We start from the raw sequence: 17,458 nt of genomic DNA on the forward strand, positions 1-17,458 counted from the left end.
TGTTTTTGTGTTTTCTATAGTGGAGTAATCATTTACGAACACTGAATGTAATTTATGTTTTTGAACTGAAGTGAAACTTTGTTCATGTAACTGTATTTGTCTTGTTTTTTACAATAAAAATTGCCTCCTATGGTACAAGAATACAACTACTATAATACTGCCTCCTATGTATAAGAATATAACTACTATAATACTGCTCCTATGTCCAAGAATATAACTACTATAATACTGCTCCTATGTACAAGAATATAACTACTATAATACTGCTCCTATGTACAAGAATATATCTACTATAATACTGCTCCTATGTACAAGAATATAACTGCTATAATACTGCTCCTATGTACAAGAATATAACTGCTATAATACTGCTCCTATGTATAAGAATATAACTGCTATAATACTGCTCCTATGTACAAGAATATAACTGCTATAATACTGCTCCTATGTACAACAATATAACTACTATAATACTGCTATGTGCAAGAATATACCTGCTATAATACTGCTCCTATATACAAGAATATAACTGCTATAATACTGCTCCTATGTACAAGAATATAACTACTATAATACTGCTCCTATGTATAAGAATATAACTGCTATAATACTGCTCCTATGTACAAGAATATAACTGCTATAATACTGCTCCTATGTACAACAATATAACTACTATAATACTGCTATGTGCAAGAATATACCTGCTATAATACTGCTCCTATATACAAGAATATAACTGCTATAATACTGCTCCTATGTACAAGAATATAACTACTATAATACTGCCTCCTATGTACAAAAATATTACTACTATAATACTGCTCCTCTGTACAAGAATATAACTACTATAATACTGCTATGTGCAAGAATATAACTGCTATAATACTGCTCCTATGTACAAGAATATAATTACTATAATACTGCTCCTATGTACAAGAATATAACTACTATAATACTGCTCCTATGTACAAGAATATAACTACTATAATACTGCCTCCTATGTACAAGAATATAACTACTATAATACTGCTCCTCTGTACAAGAATATAACTACTATAATACTGCCTCCTATGTACAGGAATATAACTACTATAATACTGCCTCATATGTACAAGGATATAACTACTATAATACTGCTCCTATGTACAAGAATATAACTACTATAATACTGCTCCTATGTACAAGACTATAACGACTATAATACTGCTTCTATGTACAAGAATATAACTACTATAATACTGCTTTCTATGTACAAGAATATAAACACTATAATACTGCTTTCTATGTACAAGAATATAACTACTATAATACTGCTTTCTATGTACAAGAATATAACTACTATAATACTGCTCCTATGTATAAGAATATATCTACTATAATACTGCCTCCTATGTACAAGAATATAACTACTATAATACTGCTCCTATGTACAAAAATATAACTACTATAATACTGCCTCCTTTGTACAAAAATATTACTACTATAATACTGCTCCTCTGTACAAGAATATAACTACTATAATACTGCTATGTGCAAGAATATAACTGCTATAATACTGCTCCTATGTACAAGAATATAATTACTATAATACTGCTCCTATGTACAAGAATATAACTACTTTAATACTGCTCCTATGTACAAGAATATAACTACTATAATACTGCCTCCTATGTACAAGAATATAACTACTATAATACTGCTCCTCTGTACAAGAATATAACTACTATAATACTGCCTCCTATGTACAGGAATATAACTACTATAATACTGCTCCTATGTACAAGAATATAACTACTATAATACTGCTCCTATGTATAAGAATATATCTACTATAATACTGCCTCCTATGTACAAGAATATAACTACTATAATACTGCTCCTATGTACAAAAATATAGCCCAGGTGCCACAGCAGGACGGTTGTATCACACATAGTATGTGATATTTGGGGAGCCCCTGATCCAGATTTTGCATCGGGCTCAGAACTTGATGCCACTCCTTTGGGCTCACATATATGATATATTTTGTCCTTGCCATCCCTCTATAGTCTTTAAATCCTGCCAAATGCCAAGTTTCCCCCACAACGAATCAAAACATGCAGGATTCTTTCACGTTACCTTGTTTTCGGCAGAGGTCACCGGAGATCTGACATCCACCACCGGCCTTGTCAATCTTCTTTCTAAGAGAAGGAAACAAAAGAGGCACAAGAACAAAAACGCGCAGGAATGGGGGGGACATGGGAGAGCAATTCCCTAAAGAGATGCAAAGTCGATACATTGTATTTCCTGCAGAGCTTGGGGGTTTTGTATGGAAAGAATCTGAAATAAATGTTATTTACTGCAACCAAATAATGAGAACAATATTAAGGCTACTTTCACACTAGCGTCTTTGCTGGATCCGGCAGGGTTCAGCAAAGACGCTTCCGTTACTGATAATACAACCGTCTGCATCCGTTATTTAACGGATCCGGTTGTATTATCTGTAACATAGCCAAGACGGATCCGTCAGGAACTATACTGAAAGTCAATAGGGGACGGATTTGTTTTTGATTGTGCCAGAGAAAAGGGATCCGTCCCCATTGACTTGCATTGTGGGTCATGCTGGATCCGTCTTGCTCCGCATCCCAGGATGGAAAGCAAACCGCAGCATGTTGCAGTTTTCTCTCCGGTATGAGAACGGAACGGAATGCATTTTGGAGAATTTCTCTGTTCAGTTACGTTTTGTGCCCATTGACAATAAATGGGGAGAAAACTGAAGCATTTTTTCCGGCATTGAGACCCTATGACGGATCTCAATACCGGAAAATATTAACGCTAGTGTGAACGTAGCCTGATACTAATAGCAATAATGGAGTGAAGAATGAGATATATAAATATTATAATATAATTAAAATATGATTTAAAGAATATAAAAACAATGAAATAACAATACATAATAATTAAGGGTGAGCGAATCGAGCTTCGGATCTCAATTTAAATCGTTCCACTTTGTTTCGGAGACCTGAACTGTGCCCCGATTGTCTTTGAAGGTTGTGTATGATGCGCTGAGCTCCCCTAGGAATCAATTCCCACATGTCTAGCTTTTAATAATAATAATAATAATAATAATAATAATAACAACACCACAAAAAAAGATTTAGACTTCTGACTCAACCCTCTCAAAAAATATTGACCTCCAAACTAGACCCCATAAATTCAGACTCAACCGCTCTAAACTAATACAGACCCCAGACTACACCCCAAACACTTACTGTATTTAGCTCACTCCTTACTTGCTGCTCTCCCATGTAGTTTGAGGACCTGCTGAGGTCATGTGACCATGAGCAGGTCCTTTGGGTCTTTGCAAAAAGCAGCCTTGTTGTAGTTTTCTGTCATGATTTGCACCACACAATGCAATACAACCACAAATGCTGTATTTGGGTTAGGGATCATTAGGATCATTGCATTGTGCATCATGCCTTGAGGCATCAAACCGATCATACTGTAATGGGCTATTGAACCCGATTGATTTTCCTACACTGTGCTTGGGCAGGAGGAAAAGTATAATCATTTTGCCATAGCACAGGTCAGGCAGCAGTTGACACTTTTTTCTGTGGTCATTTTTGGAAAAAATATATAAATAAAAAAAAGCAAAAACGATATTAAAAAAGTCAAAAAAGTACATCCATTTATCCTATCCTCTTCTGTCATCCTCACTCACTTTCCCTCCTCTTATTTCACCTGAGCTCCTCTACCTGTTTTCTTTCTTCCTGCTGCTTTTTTTTGTTCAAATTCCCTGATATTCCATTCCAATAAAATTTGTTTGTATGGTGTAAAAAACATGGAGTATGTCCATAGTAACCAACTGAATAAAAAATCGTAATGGTGGATGGATTTTCCAATTTTAAGGTGACTGTTAGTAGGTTAAGACATTAATTGTCGAAATTCCCAAAGAAAAGCTTTGCATACTCTTCTAAAATAATATATTTTTTGCTATTTTTTTATTGCTGATGTTTTTAAGTGTCAAAATATCCAAAGAAACACACTTTGAATAATACAAATGATAATAATACAGTAATAATAATCTCACAATCGAATATTTTTTTTAAAAAATTTCCTTCATTTTTTTTTAGGTTGTAAGAATGTCCATTATGATTTGGTCTTCATCTTGGACACATCCTCCAGTGTAGGCAAAGAAGATTTTGAAAAAGTCCGTCAATGGGTTTCAAACTTGGTGGACACTTTTGAGATTGAGCCAGATAAGACAAGAGTGGGAGTTGTAAGATACAGCGGCAAACCATACACGGAATTCGACCTGGGGAGATATCAGACTCGAGATGATGTGAAAGAAGCTGCCAGGAACATTAAGTACTACGGTGGAAACACCAATACGGGAGACGCTCTTAGATACATCACAACATATAGTTTTTCTGAGGAGGCTGGTGGAAGACCCAGAGAACGAGCCATTAAAAAAGTTGCCATTCTTTTGACCGATGGAAGAAGTCAAGACCTGGTATTAGAACCTGCAACGGCAGCTCACAAAGCTGGGATTAGGATTTTTGCTGTAGGTGTTGGGGAAGCTCTTAAAGAAGAGCTGGAAGAGATTGCATCGGAACCTAAGTCGGCTCATGTCTTCCATGTCTCTGACTACAACGCCATCGACAAAATCCGAGGGATATTGAGAAGAAGACTTTGTGAAAGTAGGTAACTTATTCTTGAAACTTTTGTTTCCTAGAGCTGAGCGAATATTATGATCTCATATTTTATGGTGAGATTTGTATTGTTTAATATGCCGATTTATAGACATTCACAAAGATTCAACTTTTTTTAATGGGCACATAATGGAAAATGGTTGACTGCATGATTAGGGCTAGTTTTGCCCTGAATACAAAAAAAAAAAAAACTGGTCCAGTTTTGTTACAGCCATATACATAGATGTCATTAAAATTGATATTTTCTTAAGAAATTCTCAGAACGGTTAAAATAATAAAAAGGAGTAATACCTTACTGATTCCCTGCCTCTCCCATTTCGATGCTTCCTGGGTCCCTCATTGGTTTCATTTATTACTGGTCCCTCTCAATATGGAAGTTTGACCACTCAGACATTTCTAATGGCTGAACAAAACGGAACAATAAATGTGTAACAGACATTGGGAGTGGACCCACTGTGCTAACTGACCGGTTTGGGTTCGGTCTATTCCTAAGGGCATTATCCTGGCAGTCCCCTGGTTCACACCCTTTAACCCCCTATACAAGGATCAGGCTTTTGATGCAGGAGAGCCTCCAGGCTGCTGCCTCCTGGAAAAGTCCCTATGTAGTTGGCAGCTGACCCGCTGGGGTCAGAGGCACCAGTGCAAAGAAACAAGGGATCAGATCATACTAGTAGTCCGAAACAGTCAGGGCAGGCAGAGTATGTGCATATCTGTAAAACAATCTGAGGTCAGGGCAGGAATCAGAGAGTCAATAACATAACCAGGCAGAAGTCAGGGCAGGCAGTGGAGAGTAAGAGTCGATAAACAGGCAGAGTTTGGTACATGGGCAGGCTAACAGAAAACCACTCCTTTACTGGAAACTAGCAAGCTAGAAAACTAAAGCTCAGGGGTCGCCATAAATATCCAAAGGTGACCAGCCATTGGATAATTGAAACAATTATTAACTAACCCTTTAAGAGCTGTGAGATGCACGGGTCCCCTAAGGAAGACAGGAAGCCTTGCAGCTTGGTGCTGGCTACGGCCTCAAATATAAGAAATAGGACTACAGAGGCCGTAAGAAAAGCATAGGAAAGTGGGGATAGGTGAGTAATGTGGCATCTGTGCCCACCCCGTGTAGTGGGATAGCAAAGGGGCACACAGCGCCTCCATGAGAGAATGATTCATCAAAGCCTAAATTGTAGGAAATATGGTAACAAAAAAAATTGGCCCTGACTAATAAAAATATGGTTCATCTGTTTGCAAATTTATTGCCCAAATTTTCTTGGTTTCATTCAGTGTTATCATTGACGTTATTGGTGTATTCTGGTTGTTACAAATTATCCTCTATACGGGAACCCCACCAATCATGAGAATCAACCGGAATACATGCTCAGTTGCACATTAGATTATCGACGGTCGAACCCACCAATGTTGACGTGACCGGTCGATTATCTAATGTGTGTGGGCAAGTTTAATTTCATCCCTTTGCTCTGGAAAGAGATAAACAACCACCAGATGTGTCTGGCAGAAGCTTTTTCCCTCTCTTTCCATTGAAAACACATTCCAAACTGGGCATGCATGCATGTATGTGGGGGAGTTGGGGGGAAGAGTTGTTGGCTAAATGGGATTACTTATTGAACTGTGAAACTTTTTGACAATTTCAGTTGGGTGTTTTTTTGTTTTATAAGTTTGGTTATGGTTGTGTCACAATGACTACTAATAGAGCTAAACTGAAAAGGTCTACAGCCCCGAGAAAGCCTCTGCCTGTGCATCGCATTGTGAGACAAATGATGGATTGAGTTGTCTGTGGTCATTGACGGGTCCCACCAGCTGAGGAGCAAAAGTGCACAAGTTCTTTGACCCCTTCATCATTCAAATGCTTTGACATTGGTGTATTCTGCCCTAGATGTGACAATTTTGGATGTCCTACAACTTAGTTTTCCCTTGATACAAGTTCAGCTGAGGCTTCACCAACTTTTTCAATCTTTTACGAATCCATGACTATACTTCTCTCAGGACAATTGGTTGTCAACTCTTGAGTCCAAGTTGAGTTTCATTGTTGGTGGCATCTCGTATGTTGCATGTTTCTGGAAACTTTAGGATTTCTGCAATTCTCAAATCACTGTGGATTTATTTTAGTAAATGTGCTGTTGTTAGGTCACTGTTCTCTCCTTGGTTCATGCTTACAGAGGACACATGGACGCATGTAAGGTCACCTCAGCTGTGTCAAGATGTCACATGTTGAAGTTGTCTGGTTACTACTGGGTGACCATGTGTAACCATTGACAGGGCCAGATGAGATGACTATGTAGGAACCTGGTCCTGTCAATCATGAAGAGGAAGGAGGAGGAGCAAAGGTGTACAGAGTGGCTTTTTTAAAGTAGTAAAGCGCAAGAAAAACCATATCAATTTGGCATCGCTGTAATTGTACTGACCTGCAAGAGTCAAGGTAACATGTCACTTTCAGTACACAGTGAACACCGTAAAAACAAAGCCCTATAAAAATCATGGCAGAATTTATTAATTTTTTTTATTTCACCCCACAATGATTTTTTCCCGTTTTCCAGTACATAATATAGTAAACAAAAAAAAAAAAAACTTATCTTGCAAAAAAACAAAACCCTCAGACAGCTACATGAACCGAACAGTAAAAATTTTTTTTTTATGACAAACAAAAATTAGAAAAAAATAAAAATGTTTCAGGGTGGATTTCCTTTTCTGTGTCTGTTTTTGAGTCCCTCAGAATAGTCAGGTCAGAGGTCAGAAGGTCCCTGGACATCACTCTGACCCTCTTATGTCACATGCTTAATAGTAGGGTCATCCACTGAGAATTCTGTCATTTTACCCACTGACAGCACAAAAAATGTCTCTCCAAAATTCCCGAACTTATTATTTATCATGCAAAATGTACCCTGCAGATGTGACTGTGGATCTGCACGGTGAAGAGAACTTTCCTGTATGACCGGAGCCGCACTTTTACTTGTTGACCCTTTGTATAATGTAAATGCTATTGTTTTTCTTTATCTGCCCACGCTCGATACTATGTATCATTTTTGCACTAATAGTTTTTGAAAATGTTGCTTCACTGTCAACATGGTCTAGTCAAGAAGCCAAAAGCCAGACGCCTGCTGCAGGCGGAGGAGCACAGAGGTGGAGCTATTCCACAAGTTCCTGTCCCATTGCTCATGATTGATGGGGCTACGCTTACACAGACTCCGCTACGCCCTGACTGGTTAGACAAAATAACGACCAGACAAAATATTCAACTAGTCTCAACTAGTAAAAGTCACTCTGGTTATTGTGTGTGTAATAGACATTACCTGTTACCTCCATTTAATTCAAACAGCGCCTTTCAGCAGAGTCAACCCCTATTGAATAGTAATTCTGTCTGGTAGGGTTGATTCTGCTGATTAAAATGATACCTGTCTTGTGAGAATCCATTGCTGCTTTCCGAACAATAGACTTTTGTTATTTATACAAATCAATGCTTTATGCAAATTAGGACTTCTGTGCACCAAGGGACCCCTCAATGCACCTCAGCTTTTCAGTGCTGACCACGCCCCCTTATTTGCATAAAGAATAGAAGTGTTTCCCCACCCCCCTCCTTTGGGAAGTGATTTGCAAGACAGGTATCATTTTAACTAGCAGGATCAACCCTACCAGATAATATACTTCAATAGGGTCGATCCTGCTGATAGGTGCTCTTCAAGTCTAGGTGCCCAAGCTATAGTAGGGGGTGACCATGTGTAGAAGTATCTCCATTGTATATAAGATCTTTAGGGGTGTACACAGATCTCATAGGGCCCCATAGCAAAACTTAGATTGGCCCACCCCAATGGTTTTTATGACAAATTAGAAATTGTGGAGAAATTTTCCAATAAAAAAAATAAATAAACTGGAAGAGGAGCTTCATGAATACGGCACTCTTTCTGAACCTCACATTGCTCAATGTATTTACATCGGACAACTGGCATAAATACTGTACATTGGTAAATCTCCTCTTACGCCTATTAATCCTCCGATGCCCTGAGATACATTATGAAAGTGACCGCCTGCAGCCACCACTAGAGGGAGCTCAGTGCAGAGGATTTTATACATTAACTATTGAACTAAATGGAAACTGTAAAAATCTCCACGCTATGAGAGCGGCAGCTAAAGGAAATGGCAAGGATTTATGTTGCAGAAGAGGTTCAGCAACGGGTTCCCCGGGGCCCCATAGCAGGCACATGATCAGTCTACTTGATAGGTTCTCCGCTGGAGGTGTTATATATCTCCAGAAAGGGGGTGCATTCGATTTTTTTCATCTTTAATATTATTAATCATTATCGCTTTAGAATAGTCCATCAGTATCAAATTGGGGACTCCTATCACCACCACCGATGGTCAGACTGAGGGATCCCCTTCACTGTTTAACAGTGACGGCGCCATTTATTTGGTAGTGGCTGTGCCTGGTATTGCAGCTCAGTCTCATTCACTTGAGAATGGAAGTGATCTGCAGAGCGAGCACTGAGACTTGTACATAGTGGAGGGGAATGGCGGGCTAACTGGATCACCACGGGCCTTTGAGTCGGCTGATCGGTGGGAGTGCCGACTCCCACCATCTGATATCGCCCTATGCTATGGATAGGCCATTAATATCAAAGTCCTATAAAATATCGGAGTCCTGAACATCCCGTTTTGTGGAGGCCTCCCCATACAGTCCAGTCACCTCATGGGGCTTGGTGGAAGTGATCTACAGCACACCATAAATACCCGAAGCTATTAATGACTTAACAAGTCGTCGTATCCAGACGGTGGATATGCTCTCTTTATTTTGGAAGGCTCCACCGTGTCGGGGCTTGAATTCCTGCCATCTCTATCAGGTTACAGGCTGCTCATTGGGACGAGATGCCTGTTATTTATGACCACAGATACCAGTGATGTCTGCGGAGGTATTATAGGGAACATCTCTGAAATGCACACGGCTCAGTTTTATCGAAGAAACGCAAAGTCAAAAATAACAGAAGAGATTAGGATATTATAAAAATATAAGTAAAGGGGTGGGGGGCATATAAGGTGACATCTGGTCAGGACACTGGGGCTATACATGTGATGGGACTGGATCAGGACAAGATTTCATGGAGGTTAGGGTCCAAAGAAAAAAACAGAAGCTTCTGAACCCAATGCAAAATCGGTTAACGGGACCTTCGCCTACCATGTTGATAAGATTGGTGTGACAGAGGAGCATTTTTGGCCCCCTCAGACTCCAGGGCTCTGGTACAACTGATAACTCAGCACCTCCTTGTTAAGATCAAGATTTTATGGAGGTTAGGGTCCTCCAGCAAATCATTGGTCCTAGCAGAGGTTCGCCTCCACTGATCCCCCAGAAAATCACTGGTCTCAGCAGAGGCTCACCTCCTCTGATCCCCCAGAAAATCACTGGTCTCAGCAGAGGCTCACCTCCTCTGATCCCCCAGAAAATCACTGGTCTCAGCAGAGGCTCACCTCCTCTGATCCCCCAGAAAATCACTGGTCCTAGCAGAGGCTCACCTCCACTGATCCCCCAGAAAATCACTGGTCTCAGCAGAGGCTCACCTCCTCTGATCCCCCAGAAAATCACTGGTCCTAGCAGAGGCTCACCTCCACTGATCCCCCAGAAAATCACTGGTCTCAGCAGAGGCTCACCTCCACTGATCCCCCAGAAAATCACTGGTCTCAGCAGAGGCTCACCTCCACTGATCCCCCAGAAAATTAATGGTCCCAGCAGAGGCTCACCTCCACTGATCCCCCAGAAAATTAATGGTCCCAGCAGAGGCTCACCTCCACTGATCCCCCAGCAAATCACTGGTCCTAGCAGAGGCTCACCTCCACTGATCCCCCAGAAAATCACTGGTCTCAGCAGAGGCTCACCTCCTCTGATCCCCCAGAAAATCACTGGTCCTAGCAGAGGCTCACCTCCACTGGTCCCCCAGAAAATCACTGGTCTCAGCAGAGGCTCACCTCCTCTGATCCCCCAGAAAATCACTGGTCCTAGCAGAGGCTCACCTCCACTGATCCCCCAGAAAATCACTGGTCTCAGCAGAGGCTCACCTCCACTGATCCCCCAGAAAATCACTGGTCTCAGCAGAGGCTCACCTCCACTGATCCCCCAGAAAATGAATGGTCCCAGCAGAGGCTCACCTCCACTGATCCCCCAGAAAATTAATGGTCCCAGCAGAGGCTCACCTCCACTGATCCCCCAGCAAATAACTGGTCCTAGCAGAGGCTCACCTCCACCAGTGATTTGCTGGGCATGCCTTGCCTAACATTTCCAGCATCGCGGCCCAGAACAGGAAGTGCAGCGGGCACTGATCAGTGGAGGTGAGTAATGATTCTTTGTTGTTTTTTAAGAGCTTCTGGCTGTTTTTTTTTTTTTTTTTTTACTGGAAAACATCTTCAGATAAACATTATGAGAGATGTACTTATATTATAAATATATATGAACCGGTCAGGACAGGGCCCACTAAAAAGCCTCCTAACAAGCCACCTTACCCATACAGGACCAGAGGTTTGTTCACCCTCTGTGCTTCATCCTTGATACCACAGGATAGATCCACAGGTGGTACATTTACTTTCATGTATCAGAATGGGTTTATTTTGCCGGCAAGCACATGAATTTCTGCAAGCTCCATTCAGATGATGGGGGCATTGGCAGATATTCTGCCGCGTGCGAATTGACCCAAGATATTTATTATTTTGAAAGGTTTCCTTTAAGCACCTGACAGCTTCACATTGAGCCGTGCCTCCATTATCTCCACAACTGTTGTCACCGTCTCATAAGCCAGCGATGAAGAGCACAACCCTTGATAATCCCCTTCGCTTCCGTGTCAGGCAGCTGCCAGCTCCGCGACAGCCGTCCAATTACCAGCACTTCATGTTCAGACGATATTGCCGTCCGGCCCTTTCTGCAGATTGGATAATCTTTTGTGAAGTGTTTAAGTGCTCCGGTTTGTTATCAGTCCAGACAAACAGATTACACGGAGGGGACTCGCCTGTGACAAGCCAATATTAAACAAGTCCAAATATCAAGTGACTCCAGAGATAATGCCTGTGAAATATGACGTTTCCTGCCAGTCGAGGTAGCGTGCGCTTCAGGGACGCCTGTGCATGAAGGTGGTCACCATGTAGCTGGGAAGAGTATGGCCCTGTCCTATCCATTGCTATAAGTTCCCCCTCTTTTTTCCCTACAAAGTCATCAGTGAAAAGGAGAGGATATTAAAAACGAGAAATCAGATATAAAAAAATACAATAGGACGCTTTAAAGGGGTTGTCTCATCTGAGACATTGGTGGCATATTGCTAGGATGTGCTACCAATGTCAGACAGGTGTGGTTCCCCGCTCCTATTTCCAGAACAAGCCCCCAAAAGTAAAGGAGAGCAAAACTTGCCTGCGCAGCATGCTCTCTATTCATTTCTGTGGGAGTGCTGGCTCGGCTATATTTAGAAGACCCATAGAAATAAACAGAGAGCGCACTGCGCAAGCGCGGCCGCTGCTGCATTAATTTCTATAGGACTGCTGGGGATAGATGAGCCAGTGCGCGGGAGATCTTCCGCTGTCCCATAGAAATGAATAAAGGCTGTTCTCCGCTCACTTTGGGGGTCCTGTTCTAGAGATACCCCACCAATTTGCCACCAATGTCTCAAATGAGACAACCCCTTTAAAGGTTTTAAAGGGGTTAATAGTACAAATGAGAAGTTTTTAACTGCAGAGCCTGTTCTGGGGTCTTTGTGTAAAGGGCCTGATTTTATCTGTGTTTATTAAGGGATCTGGTCTGTATTAGTTTAGGTGTCTGGTGTGGGTGTTAGTTTAAGGGTTATGGTTTGGGTTCGGTATGAGTTTACGGGGCCTGGTCTGGAGTCTGTATTGGGGAGGTCGGAGCTTGATTTGTATTAGTTTAAGGGCCTGGTCTAGGGTCTGTATTGGGGAGGTCTGATCTTGATCTGTATTAGTTTAAGGGCCTGGTCTAGGGTCTGTATTTGGGAGGTCTGATCTTGATCGGTATTAGTTTAAGGGCCTAGTCTAGGGTCTGTATTGGGGAGGTCTGATCTTGATCTGTATTAGTTTAGGGCCTAGTCTAGGGTCCGTATTGGGGAGGTCTGATCTTGATCTGTATTAGTTTAAGGGCCTGGTCTAGGGTCTGTATTGGGGAGGTCTGATCTTGATCGGTATTAGTTTAAGGGCCTGGTCTAGGGTCTGTATTGGGGAGGTCTGATCTTGATCGGTATTAGGTTAAGGGCCTGGTCTAGGGTCTGTATTTTGGAGGCCTGATCTTGATCTGTATTAGTTTAAAGGGCCTGGTCTAGGGTCTGTATTTTAGAGTCCTGATCTTGAACTGTATTAGTTTAAGGGCCTGGTCTAGGGTCTGTATTGGGGAGGTCTAATCTTGATCTGTATTAGTTTAAAGGGCCTGGTCTAGGGTCTGTATTTTAGAGGCCTAATCTTGAACTGTATTAGTTTAGGGGACTGGTCTAGGGTCTGTATTGGGAAGGTCTGATCTTGATCTGTATTAGTTTAAGGGCCTGGTCTAGGGTCTGTATTTGGGAGGTCTGATCTTGATCGGTATCAGTTTAAGGGCCTGGTCTAGGGTCTGTATTTGGGAGGCCTGATCTTGATCTGTATTAGTTTAAGGGGCATGGGCTAAGGTCTGTGTTTGTTTTACAGGAGTCTGGACTTGGTGTTGTTTTTATTTAGGGGGGGTCTGTATTATTGATCCAGGACATCTGGTCTGCAGGCTGCATTAAGGGTTGTAGTCTTGGGTCTGTAATAGTTCAAGGGGTCTGGTCTAAGTGTGTCCTAGTTTAAAGGGCCTGGACTGGGCTGATCTGGGGTCTGTATTTGTTTTACAGGAGTCTCTTCTTGGTTTTGTGTTTTTTAAGGGGGTCTGTATTATCTACTTAGGAAGTCTTTTGTAGTAGTTTAAGATATTTGGCCTGGGGTCTTTATTTAGCCAGCCTGGTCAAGAGCTGTATTAGCTTAAAGAGGACCTTTCACCGATTATTACACTATGAACTAACTATACAGACATGTAGAGCGGCGCCCGGGGATCTTACTGCACTTACTATTATCCCCGGGCGCCGCTCCGTTCTCCCGCTATGCCCTCCCAGCTCCGCGACAGCCGTCCAATTACCAGCACTTCATGTTCAGACGATATTGCCGTCCGGCCCTTTCTGCAGATTGGATAATCTTTTGTGAAGTGTTTAAGTGCTCCGGTTTGTTATCAGTCCAGACAAACAGATTACACGGAGGGGACTCGCCTGTGACAAGCCAATATTAAACAAGTCCAAATATCAAGTGACTCCAGAGATAATGCCTGTGAAATATGACGTTTCCTGCCAGTCGAGGTAGCGTGCGCTTCAGGGACGCCTGTGCATGAAGGTGGTCACCATGTAGCTGGGAAGAGTATGGCCCTGTCCTATCCATTGCTATAAGTTCCCCCTCTTTTTTCCCTACAAAGTCATCAGTGAAAAGGAGAGGATATTAAAAACGAGAAATCAGATATAAAAAAATACAATAGGACGCTTTAAAGGGGTTGTCTCATCTGAGACATTGGTGGCATATTGCTAGGATGTGCTACCAATGTCAGACAGGTGTGGTTCCCCGCTCCTATTTCCAGAACAAGCCCCCAAAAGTAAAGGAGAGCAAAACTTGCCTGCGCAGCATGCTCTCTATTCATTTCTGTGGGAGTGCTGGCTCGGCTATATTTAGAAGACCCATAGAAATAAACAGAGAGCGCACTGCGCAAGCGCGGCCGCTGCTGCATTAATTTCTATAGGACTGCTGGGGATAGATGAGCCAGTGCGCGGGAGATCTTCCGCTGTCCCATAGAAATGAATAAAGGCTGTTCTCCGCTCACTTTGGGGGTCCTGTTCTAGAGATACCCCACCAATTTGCCACCAATGTCTCAAATGAGACAACCCCTTTAAAGGTTTTAAAGGGGTTAATAGTACAAATGAGAAGTTTTTAACTGCAGAGCCTGTTCTGGGGTCTTTGTGTAAAGGGCCTGATTTTATCTGTGTTTATTAAGGGATCTGGTCTGTATTAGTTTAGGTGTCTGGTGTGGGTGTTAGTTTAAGGGTTATGGTTTGGGTTCGGTATGAGTTTACGGGGCCTGGTCTGGAGTCTGTATTGGGGAGGTCGGAGCTTGATTTGTATTAGTTTAAGGGCCTGGTCTAGGGTCTGTATTGGGGAGGTCTGATCTTGATCTGTATTAGTTTAAGGGCCTGGTCTAGGGTCTGTATTTGGGAGGTCTGATCTTGATCGGTATTAGTTTAAGGGCCTAGTCTAGGGTCTGTATTGGGGAGGTCTGATCTTGATCTGTATTAGTTTAGGGCCTAGTCTAGGGTCCGTATTGGGGAGGTCTGATCTTGATCTGTATTAGTTTAAGGGCCTGGTCTAGGGTCTGTATTGGGGAGGTCTGATCTTGATCGGTATTAGTTTAAGGGCCTGGTCTAGGGTCTGTATTGGGGAGGTCTGATCTTGATCGGTATTAGGTTAAGGGCCTGGTCTAGGGTCTGTATTTTGGAGGCCTGATCTTGATCTGTATTAGTTTAAAGGGCCTGGTCTAGGGTCTGTATTTTAGAGTCCTGATCTTGAACTGTATTAGTTTAAGGGCCTGGTCTAGGGTCTGTATTGGGGAGGTCTAATCTTGATCTGTATTAGTTTAAAGGGCCTGGTCTAGGGTCTGTATTTTAGAGGCCTAATCTTGAACTGTATTAGTTTAGGGGACTGGTCTAGGGTCTGTATTGGGAAGGTCTGATCTTGATCTGTATTAGTTTAAGGGCCTGGTCTAGGGTCTGTATTTGGGAGGTCTGATCTTGATCGGTATCAGTTTAAGGGCCTGGTCTAGGGTCTGTATTTGGGAGGCCTGATCTTGATCTGTATTAGTTTAAGGGGCATGGGCTAAGGTCTGTGTTTGTTTTACAGGAGTCTGGACTTGGTGTTGTTTTTATTTAGGGGGGGTCTGTATTATTGATCCAGGACATCTGGTCTGCAGGCTGCATTAAGGGTTGTAGTCTTGGGTCTGTAATAGTTCAAGGGGTCTGGTCTAAGTGTGTCCTAGTTTAAAGGGCCTGGACTGGGCTGATCTGGGGTCTGTATTTGTTTTACAGGAGTCTCTTCTTGGTTTTGTGTTTTTTAAGGGGGTCTGTATTATCTACTTAGGAAGTCTTTTGTAGTAGTTTAAGATATTTGGCCTGGGGTCTTTATTTAGCCAGCCTGGTCAAGAGCTGTATTAGCTTAAAGAGGACCTTTCACCGATTATTACACTATGAACTAACTATACAGACATGTAGAGCGGCGCCCGGGGATCTTACTGCACTTACTATTATCCCCGGGCGCCGCTCCGTTCTCCCGCTATGCCCTCCGGTATCTTCGGTCACAAAGTTATGGTAGGCGGAGTCTGCCCTTGTTCTGCTGTAGCGCTGGCCAATCGCATTGCAGAGCTCACAACCTGGGAGAAAATAACCTCCCTGGCTGTGAGCTCTGCGCTGCGATTGGCCAGCGCTAGAGCAGAACAAGGGCAGACTCCGCCTACCATAACTTAGTAACTGAAATCTCCGCCTACTATAACTTACTGAGCGAAGATACCGGAGGGCATAGCGGGAGAACGGAGCGGCGCCCGGGGATAATAGTAAGTGCAGTGAGATCCCCGGGCGCCGCTCTACATGTCTGTATAGTTAGTTCACATTGTCATAATCGGTGAAAGGTCCTCTTTAAGGATCTGGTTTGAGGTTTGTATTTAGGGGTCTGGTATGAGGTCTGTAATAATTTAAAATATTCGGTCTGGATGTATATTATGTGTATTATCTTACAGATCTGGTTTGGGGTCTGTATTTAAGGGTTTGGGGCCTATTATAGTTTAAGGTGTCTGAGGGTGGTCAGGGGTCTGTATTATTTATACAGTGAGTCTGGTCTGGGGTCTCTTCTTTAGATGTTTCATCTGAGGTCTTTATTCATTTTGGGTTATGATGCCTTAGGCCCTATATAAATGGTTGGGGAATATGGTAAAGAATCTTGCAGGCCACTAAATATGTTGAAAATACAAAAACAGCTGAGAAAACATAGGAAATCTGATGGACCCATGATGTTGCAGGTTGGCCATGTGAGAGCGGGCACCATAGTAATATTGGCACTAGGGCAGCACAACACGTGTCCCTGTCATTCGGATTCTTTTTCCTTTCTGTAATAGTTTTGCAGGTCTTTGAAGTATTAAAGCCAAACTCCAAGTCCCTTCCACTCACTGTGCCCCTCTCTGTGGACTTCTTCCTCTTTAGTATTGTGGTTGCTCCCGTAAGAGTCCTCTGCTGCATATGAGGGAACCACTGCTACATGTGACATGTAAACTGAGGGGCCCCGGGCACTGTATGTGTCTGTTTTGCATCAGGACATAAATGACACCTTTGTTTTTTAATAGTCTTTATTTATCATTTTTAAAGAGAAAAACAAAACATATAAAATAGTTCACAACACAAGTACCAAGCGTATCATAGAGACCTTGTAACCTCTTGCTTGATACAATAGAGAGAACTGCATAAAATACCGACAGTATTTCCCTGCTTAGCCTATAAATTCCCTGTTGCATCTTAATAACTGCAAGATGTTCTTAATTACCATTCACTCACACATACACACCACCGCAGCACTACAGCCCCCCATCCTGAACATGTTTTTGACAAAGGCTCACAGTAGCCGAAACGCGTCACTTACCACTTGTATGTGACCATTAAATCCATTTTGAAATTACTACTAGAGCGAGGGCTGGTCCTTACTATAC

At 42.3% G+C, this 17,458-nt stretch overlaps 1 protein-coding gene across 2 annotated transcripts in view; it reads left to right on the top strand.

The window, feature by feature from the left end:
• The window catches only part of COL22A1 (collagen type XXII alpha 1 chain), a 316,179-nt gene that overhangs the window by 13,329 nt on the left and 285,392 nt on the right, over positions 1-17,458 (top strand). For both annotated transcript variants that reach the window (XM_040433114.1, XM_040433115.1), the window contains exon 2: positions 4,111-4,677. In XM_040433114.1, the coding sequence (XP_040289048.1) occupies positions 4,111-4,677 (567 nt within the window). The remainder of the gene's footprint in view (positions 1-4,110; positions 4,678-17,458) is intronic.

This window comes from Bufo bufo, chromosome 5 (assembly GCF_905171765.1).
Source record: "Bufo bufo chromosome 5, aBufBuf1.1, whole genome shotgun sequence".
Taxonomy (NCBI): domain Eukaryota; kingdom Metazoa; phylum Chordata; class Amphibia; order Anura; family Bufonidae; genus Bufo; species Bufo bufo.